Consider the following 9,353-nt stretch of genomic DNA (forward strand, 5'->3'; position numbering starts at 1 on the left):
ACCCACTGCCCATGGACTGTATTTGCATAAATGCTATCGGCAGCATGTCTTGCTGCTCTTCTTACAAAACTACTATGAAATGAGTTCAACCTCTGCTGAAGCCTGTTCTACTTCGAGGCTACAGTGTTCTGCAGGCTTCTTTAGGTATTTTCCAGTTTGTTTGAACTAGAAATCCTGCAACTGTCTTGAGAGAATTGTATTTTTTATATATTTGATCCCTCTTCCATGTGTTTCACATGGATAATAGTAAAAAAACCCCACAAACCTGGGTTTGAGAAGATAGCACTTTTTAATGAAAAACTTAGATTATTTTTATTCCTACTAGTTTGGAGAACTGCTTTAAACTTCTCTAAAATCCTCCTTTTTCAGTGTTAGTGAAATGCTGGTTATACCTAAACATCTGGCTGCTAAACTAGGACTTTTCTGAACAATTCCTTTGGAAAGGTGGTTTTTGTGTGGGTTTTTTTTTTGTTTTTAAATTATTTCAATATGGTTGCACAAAACAATAAAATTTTAACAGGTTTATGTTGGCTTACAGTTTCTGTAATTTTTTTAGAATGCTCTTTCTGTAGTTACATGCTGGTATTATGGTCTTGTGATTACAGAATTCCACTAGAAGTATGAAGTGTATGCCAAAAAAAAAAAAATCAATGAGTTCTCAGCCTGTAGAATTCATGAGGGAACATTCAGTTGCTATTTAAGATATCCTGCCCCTACCTCAAATCATAAAATTCCTGCATCATAGGGGTTTACAAAGAAGACTGTATTTGTGGCTCACTCTAGCAGAAGCTGGAAAAATGGTATATGTCTTTACCATTTGTATATGTGTGTTATCCCATGTGCCTTAATGATGCTTCAAGGAACATGGAAGTTGAACTGTTCTTGGCAAAAAGCTTCTTAAAAAAATAAAAAGCCAAGTCAGCCTGACGCTAGATTTTTCCTTTAGAGTTAAATCTAACCGTTGCAATCAAACTTACTGTCTCACAGTTCAAAAAGTAATCTATACTATCCCCATTCCGTTCTTTATTACCCCTCCAGTTCCCAATCTCCTCGTTGTAAAAGAGATGATCAAACGGCTGCAGGAGCTGCGTCACACCGAGCAGGTGCAAAGAGCGTATGCTCTCAATTGTGGAGAAGGCGCCACAGTCAGTTACGAGATTCAGATTCGTGTGCTGCGGGAATTTGGACTTTCTGATGCTGCTGCTGAACTTTTGCAGGTATGAAAAATCGCTGTATAAGGCCCCAAATGCTTTGATTCTGTTCTGCTTATGAATTGACTTGAATGTGTAATCCGCAATAAGAGAACTACTTTGTGTGTGCACATGCAGGTGCACAAATGCTTTGAAACGCCTGTATAACTTTAGAAGTGTCCAAGTGCAAATTACAATGAGACTGTTGCATTTGATGTATGTGATTTTATAAACGTGGAAGTGCAATGTATAAATATTCTTCTCAAGAGCTGTTGCTGTTCAGGGTGCTCTCACTGCCACAGACTTTGGGGACAAAAAAAATATGCCAAAGAGGCAGTTGATGAGAATAGTCAAACCATAACTAGAAATCTAGATTACGATTTATTCTTGGATTGGAGAGGAGTACAAGTCCTAATTAATGCAGTAGGTTTGCACAGTACATGTCAGGACTAGGAAACTGGAAATCCCACTTCTGTTTGTACAGTGCTGTTAGAGCAAATGCGTTTGTTGGTCAACTTATTCACACAGTGAATCTGATGCTTCTTGTCTTGTTTTTTTGTTTGTTTGTTTGTTTGTTTTTTTTAAATAATCTTTATTCCATGGTAGCTGTAATCACCTCAAGTGTTGGTGAGGCTTTAGGTGGCACAACTAGCCGGTTACAGTACTAGCAGATTTCTAGTTCCAATGTGTGTTAGTTTGAGGGTTTTTTCTAGATGTCTTCTTGTTTTGCTATGTTATATGCTGGGTTTTTCCTTTGCAGAATCCTCACAAATTCTTCCCTGATGAGCGATTTGGAGACGAAAGCCCACTCCTGACAATGAGACAGTCTGGACGATGTCGTGTTAACAGCACTCCCACTGCAGAAACCATGTTTACAGAACTAGACTCTTTTGTGGCCTTCCATCCACCATTGCCCCCTCCTCCACCTCCATACCACCCACCAGCAACTCCTATTCATAACCAGTTCAAAGTGGGCTGGAAACAAAGGGTGCCAAGTCAACATCCCTCCCGTTCCTTTTCTTACCCGTGTAATCACTCGCTATTCCACTCCCGAACGGCTCCCAAAGCTGCGCCGCCTGTCTACTTGCCCAGTGTTAAAGCAGCACCTCCTGATTGCACTAACACTACAGGTCTGGGGAGACAGACGGTGGCTGCAGCAGCGGCAGTGATGGCAGCTGAGAAGCAAGTAGTAAGTGTTAAGATTTCTCTTCTTCTCCCTATCTCTGGCCGCTCAGAGTAGCTTAGAGAGAATTCTTATGATGAAGTAACTTGGCTTTGTTAAATAAAAAGACCATCTTCACTGGCTAGGGGAAGAATTTTCTGCCAAACTGGCTGTCAGCGTTTTGCATCCCAAAGGCATGCCAGAATCCCTGGGAGAATGAATGTTCCAGGGCCAGGAGTGTTTCGGATGGTCAAGTGGGACTCGCCAATCTTCTGAAATAATGTAGTTTTCTCTATGTTAGAACAAGGCATAAGTCAACTTCAGTAGTGGGCTGCATACTGTAACTCATGGGTGGAAATAGTGATGATATTTTGGCTATTCACAGGTAGGTAGCCCTGAAGTAAACGGGTGTGTATGAAGGGAACTTGTGGAGAATGCGAAGGTCTTACGGCTGTGGAAAAGATTTTAAAATGAATAGGCCGGCAAAATCTGGTAATTGCAGATACAAAAGGGTTTGTTCTAGCATCTAAAGACAATCATTATAGTTGCTGAACTCCAATATGGTGCAATGAAAGCAATGGACTAGAGCACGCTAGGCAAAGACATAGCTTTGTGAAGTACATGAAATGCTAAATAAATAATTTGGTCATTTATTTCTTCAGTGCAAAAAACTGTTTCGTTGCACAGTTGTGTCATGCTGAAAACATGCTCTTTAGATGCAGATTTGATCTGGAGTTCTGAATGGAAACAGGGATTTTAATTTTTTTTTTTTTTCCTTTAGCAGTTGTCCTAAATACATTGCACTCCTTTTTATATTTTAGGTTAAAATATTTCACTTCAAATGAGAATTGTTTGCCATTGTTTGTTCAAGGCAGGGGTTATAGCATGTCTCTCTTAATCAGTAGTGACTTCGCTAAGGAAACCATATAGTGTTGTTTTTAACATTGGAAATGTTTCTGCTAGAGTGTCTCTATAAAAAATACAAGAAGCATAGTCTTAATGTGGGTGACATTTTTGTTATGTACTCTTTCTGCATTTTGTGAGTTCTGGTAGTTGACAGTTACTAAAATTGCGTTCATTTGAAGCGATAAATACAAGTAGAAAGTTTAACTCTGGAAGACTGTAGTATGCTCGTCTCGTGGGATTGCCTATAGGTGTAGGGGAGAAAAATGCCGTGCAACAACTTCCGTGCGCTTTGTGGATACAGTCAGCCCTGTAACTGCTGCTCCCGCCCCAAGCCCCGAGGCTCTCATGCAGACATGTCTGCCTGCAATTAACTTTAAAATATGAAATGCAAGCAGAAGGGTTGCGTCTGTAGTGACAAAAGACATGTTTCGTGGCTTCCCTGCACTGGAACTCTATGCTATAACAAACAGTTTAAGTTCTGCACTGAGTACCTTGTTTAGCTTGATAATTGCAAGTGGCTTAAAGCAGGATTACCCTTTGAGAGTTTAACAGTACATTTAGTGCATATTCAAGACAAGATGTGTTTAAGAAGGAACTATTATTGTGGCGCAACAGTTTCACAAAGGAAAGATGTTGTCTTAGGCTAGCGGGAAGGTGAACGTTGGGGGATACGCGTGTTCTTTAAACAGTGTAGGAAATTTGCAGGCTGAGGTTGGTCTCGGCGAAGGTAGATTAGGAAAATGCCGTTTTGAATTACAGAAACAGTCTGAAATACCGAGCGTGTTTAGCTTTTGCTTTTTTTTCCATGGATGAATTTCTTTTCTTTTCCAGTGTACTCAGCCCTTGCTAAATGAACTGATGCCAGATATCGCAATGGGTGTGTCAGCAATGTCCTTAAAAGACAGAAGGTTGCCAGAGCTCACGGTCGACACAGAATTAAGCCAGACGGTTACAGAGGTAGGGCCCGGTCCGCCCCAGCACATTTCATGTATTCAGAACAGACACATGCCCACTTCTCGAAAGAAACATGCAATAGAGCAAAAAATAGATGCTCGTGAAAATCAGCAGGAGTACCCTGACTTCTATGACTTCTCTAATGCTGCATGCAGACCTTCTACTCCAGCACCCAACAGGCACAGCCCTTCACCTTCACAAGGCATATATTTTGGACCAGATCTGTATAGCCACAACAAGGCATCACCAAGTGGCTTAAAGTCAGCCTATCTACCTTCCCAGATATCTCCTAAAAAGCAAGAGGACTCTAGGCGGGAATACCTGCTCTCCCAAGACGGGCATCAACACAGACAAAAGAATGAGCCAATACACCTCGATGTCTTAGAACAACCTCCCCAGCGCCTGGACTTGGCATTGGCTACCCAGGAAAACACTGGTAATGGTGCGGTTCACATCAGGGGAAGAACAAAAATGGAAACCGATTTAACCTATGGGCTAACCTCCAACAGACCTTCGCTCTCCGCGTACGCCTCTGAAATGCAAGAAGAGAGACCTGGCAGGAGACTGGCAGATGATGAGCCGTTGGAACACGGAGCACAGAGAAACGCGGATTTGGAAAGGGAAGATGCAGTAAGCAGAGGAAGGAGGTCTCCAAACAAACCAGACTTCCTCTATAAAAAATCTGCCCTATGAAAGCAACCTCCACTATTTCTCTGTGCCTAAGAGTTGGAAACATCCCATTCTCTGCAACTTCTGGCCTGACTTCAGTTGGGCAAATCCATTCATGCCAGCAGATAAATTCAACTTTGCTCACTTCTTTTGTACATACATTGCTTTATTAGAGATGGCATGTTATCAGTTTGGTTTTAATGCTGCTTCTGGTTTTATTTTGTGGGAAATTTTTTTGGAGCAAATTTAATTAAGCCTTTTAAAAAAGAAAAAAAAAAAAAAGCTGGTACCTTTTTTCTACAACCTGGTAGCCTTTTGCACCTGTACATCTATTTTAGTGTATTAGTTTTGTACTAATATGTTAAACTTTATTGTCACATTTAAAGGACTGTATTTTCATACTTTTGCATTTTCCCTTTCACCTGCCAATTCCCTATGTGCATTGGGTTGCACATTATGAAATGTATTTTCTTATGAGATAGTAACAATGCGTTTATTTTTTAATTATAGGAATTCCAAAGAACAGCACATCAAAATACTACATTTTCAGTTAAATTTTTTTTGTTTGTTTAGATCTGAAATCTTCCTGATTTTTATGACTACGGCAAGAATCCAGTCTAATGTTTTGTTTGAGAAGTTCTGGCAGCTGGTCTTACCCTTATATAGCAAACCCAATTCAAGAGTTGTATTTGGGGTTTTAAGAGTCCAGGGGGATATTTAGGAGTTCAGATTCCAGTGAATTTCACTGGGATCTGACAGTCTGATTCTGTGTGCTTTCTGGTTCAGCTGTGACTATGGAGAAGTCCATGATCACCCAGAAGCACTTACTAGACAGACTAGAGTTGTTCATTTGCCCATGCAGAAATAAATCTAGAAATACTGTAAAAAAAGTAATAACTTGTTCTTCCAGCTACCCGTACGTGGGGGTAAGTGAAGACTGGAGCTGAGGATTCCTGCTAAATCCTGGAGTGTCAGGAAGACAAGGCAGAGTATCTTTGCTGTTGCCTGAATGGTGACCCTCCGCTTGAGAGGGTTCCCTCTCCAACAGAGGTGCTGAGGTGACCGCTCATCGCCTTGCTTTCTCCTGCCTGTGATTACAAAAGGGCTTCACTCTTAGTGACGTCGTTCAGTGTTCCTTACCTGATCTGAAGTGTTGCTGACTTCTATAATTGCAGCTGTTCTGTGAACAAAGTCAAAGTGAAGCGTAACTGCGCTAGCATCGTGAAACACGCGAAGCTTTAGCACTCTTAAATCGCCCTTCTGTTTCCCAACTTTCCTTTTTTATAAAGCCCAGAAATGAGATTTGTCCGTTACCATGCTACGAAGCGGGAATTGTAGTGATCCGGGCTGGCTCCCTGCCAGCGGGGTGGAGTTAAGCAATGCGCTGACTGTAATGGTTATAGTTAGGAAGTGCATCCTTAATACTTCCCATGTGGTTTTTACCACAGATTCATCGCATTTGGGACAGGGATCCTGATGTCACTGCAGTGTAGTGACTACTGGTAAAGGCCTGTTTAGGTCTTTTTTTTTTGTTTAAATGCAGTTCCTAGAATGAAGAATTGCCCTGTAGTAGAAAACTTTAATCCCAAGTGTGACCTAAGTACTACGTCAAGGTTAGGTTGGGTTGTTTCCTCCAGTTCAAAATGCTTAACGCTATTTAAACAGAATTCTCGTGGCAACTTTACTTTTAGTTTTAGCTGGTGGCAGATTCGTACCTAACCTAACTTTCCTTAAAGTGTGCACAGCCTGGTAACACCACCGCAATGGTATTGAAATACATTGAATACTGCATTTCCAAACTACCTAATAGCTTCTACATAAATGAAGATATGGGTGTTTGAACCGAAAAATCCTCGTGTCTCCTGCATACACATCCGCAGGCCTCCTGCTTCTGTGAAAGCTCTGCAGACGTTCCTTTCGAGGTGCAGCTGTGGAAGGTGTGGTGGAGGATTGGAGGAGAAACTTAGCTAAACTGCGCAGGTGATGTGTCCTGTGGCTGAGGGGACATGTTTAGGGTTTTCTTCCTTTTTAATCTGTTTTTTTTGGGGGGGAGAGTCAAGACACGTGGTGGTCCTGGCCTCATCACCAATAGGTAGTGTTGCCATGGGGCTGCAGTGTGGGACGTGGTTAAATGCAAGAAGGTGTCAGTGGGGGGTGGTGCTGCTGCAGGTTGGGGACTGAGGTTCACTGGGTTTCTTCTGAAGGTTTGAGCGCAGTGCTGTCTGACTGCATAGCTCTGACCAGACACTTGGGTCTCATGCTCACCAGTGCTAGAAGCATTAACCTCCATCACATGCAAAAACCCTGAAACTCCCTGCGTTTGTCATGTGTATTGGTGGCTTAATTACTAAAAAAGTATAGCTGCCCTCAGAAGACTTCCTAGTCTGAATAATTTATTTTGACCTAAAATTGATAGATGTTCTTTGAGAAAACTATTTTAGTTAGCACAGTTCGATGTGGCACTGTGTGCCTGGACAGAGATGGGGCTGAAATCTACAGATGTAAATTCTAAGCTTGAAATTTGTGGGGACGTGGCTGATGAAGACTGAGAATTTTTGAGGTTATGGCTTGAGGGAAATCATGGAATGCTTTAGCTTTGGAATAAGCTGGTGAGAAATGCCTCTGGGGGGGACATGGCTGCATTTTTAGAATACAAAATTGCTTCTGAAGTCTCAGAAGCTGAGCAGTATTAAAAAGAGAATAAAGTGTTTAAAAGTAGGTGCAAAACAAAAGATAAGTCCTTCTGAAGCCACAAAGACAATCAGGCCGTGTAGACAATCTGTGTTTTCACTTGTATGTTTTGAGTTGGGAGGAAGGTAGTGGCTAACGGCAGCTGATTCTTAGTGGAAAAGAAGGATTTGTCAAATCACTGGAACTGTATTTTTGTAATCCAGCGTAGGATTTCCTACCTAGTTGGATGTGCGGAGGGAGGGGAGAGAAACCATCTTTATTCTTTATCACAGAAGCATTATTGGGAAGTTAGTGTTCATACCGCATCTCACCTGCAGAACTCGCCCAACCTGTGCTACCCGCTACTTCCTGTTCTCTGTCTACTGAAACTTTGGTGCAGAAGCTCCTTGTTTACATGAAGCACTTTCTGATTAGGCTGGAAATTAGCATCTTTTCCTCCTCTAAATTTGATGGAGATAACCGATTACTGATTATATTTTGCTCGAGGACAGAGGTATGAACATTAAGTTTCTTGGATGAGGAAGACTCGTGCTCCTTTTTCTATTAAAGAGGGAGCTCAGACTTTCATTTAGAGAGCAACATGCAAAAACTTCCTACTCCCCTTTCCCTGACCCCCTCCTCTTTTCCTTAATATATGGATGAATAACTCAATTCCTGAAACAGATTCTTCCTTTGAAATGTTTTGTTGTTCCACAGTTACTGTAGTTGTGTGTTAATAACTGCTGTGTTGGTTGGCAGTTTCTTGTTGTATTTTTCCTGTTCTTGAGGAGTTTCATTTCTAAAAGTTAAGGCTGTGGCCACCCATACTTGTAAGCCTTGGTTTTTTGGTCCTGGAATGTCCCAAATGTTTGTCTTCTGCGTTTCTTTCGTTTGGGTTTGGTGGGGTTTTTTTGTGGGGTTGGGGTTTTTTGTGGGGTTGTTTCTTTGGAAAGAATACTCGTGCTGTTTGCAGCACTGTTCTTTGTTCTAATGATAAGCATATATGGTAGAGGTGGTGCTGAGCTCTGCCCAACGCCGGGAACAGCTGAGAGATAAAAGTGTAAAACTGTATTTGGGGTTTCTGTAATTATCTGTACTGCCAGAAGGTCGCCCTGCCTTTGGCACCGTTACGGTTTTGTTTCTCATCCTTGTGTTGTTACTGGTATAAAGTCAAGTGCCTTCAATGCTAAAGGCTCAGAAAACTTTCTTAAACTGACTTCATGTCCTATGCAAGTGTTTTTTCTACAACCTGCATAACCAGTACTTTGTAAAACTTGTTTACGCTTCAATTGTACATAGTGTTTTTTAAAAAAAAAAAAAATAGTATTTTTATTTAGGTACCTCCAAACTTGAATTCTAGTCTTGTGTGATGCATTGTAAAACAATACATTTCTCTTTTGAGTACCATTACAGTTGTAAAAAGGTTTTCACTGGTTCTATTTTTCTACTGTTGCTGAGAAGCATGTAACACTGACTTTATCCTACGTATAGTTGGCATTTCAAATAAATGGCTTGTATAGAACCTGCCTGCGCAACTTCTTCCACCAAGCCATTCCCCGGGGGGCTGCTGCAGCAGCACCAGCCCACGCACCGGCCCCACTCCGCACTTGCTGTGACCCAGGGCTGGCGGGAGGGAGTGGTGTGACACTAACTGTAAGGTGCCCTCTAACAGGGAAGGAAGGCTCTTAAAACTGGTGAGGTTTGTGGTTTGGTTGTGGGGTTTTTTTTTTTTCCTTCTGCGGGGGGAGAGGGGGAAAGTACACAATAATGCTTTGAACATCAAGGCTGGGATACAAACCAGT

At 41.7% G+C, this 9,353-nt stretch overlaps 1 protein-coding gene across 2 annotated transcripts in view; it reads left to right on the top strand.

Annotated features, from left to right (window-relative positions):
* Window positions 1-5,391, top strand: part of BTBD7 (BTB domain containing 7) — a 32,623-nt gene extending 27,232 nt beyond the window's left edge. For both annotated transcript variants that reach the window (XM_082485719.1, XM_082485720.1), the window contains 3 exons: window positions 1,039-1,217; window positions 1,951-2,379; window positions 4,090-5,391. In XM_082485719.1, the coding sequence (XP_082341845.1) occupies window positions 1,039-1,217; window positions 1,951-2,379; window positions 4,090-4,905 (1,424 nt within the window). In that variant the 3' untranslated portion in view covers window positions 4,906-5,391. The remainder of the gene's footprint in view (window positions 1-1,038; window positions 1,218-1,950; window positions 2,380-4,089) is intronic.
* Window positions 5,392-9,353: the final 3,962 nt, after the last annotated feature.

This window comes from Vanellus vanellus (assembly GCF_965231255.1).
Source record: "Vanellus vanellus genome assembly, chromosome: 6".
NCBI classification, from domain to species: domain Eukaryota; kingdom Metazoa; phylum Chordata; class Aves; order Charadriiformes; family Charadriidae; genus Vanellus; species Vanellus vanellus.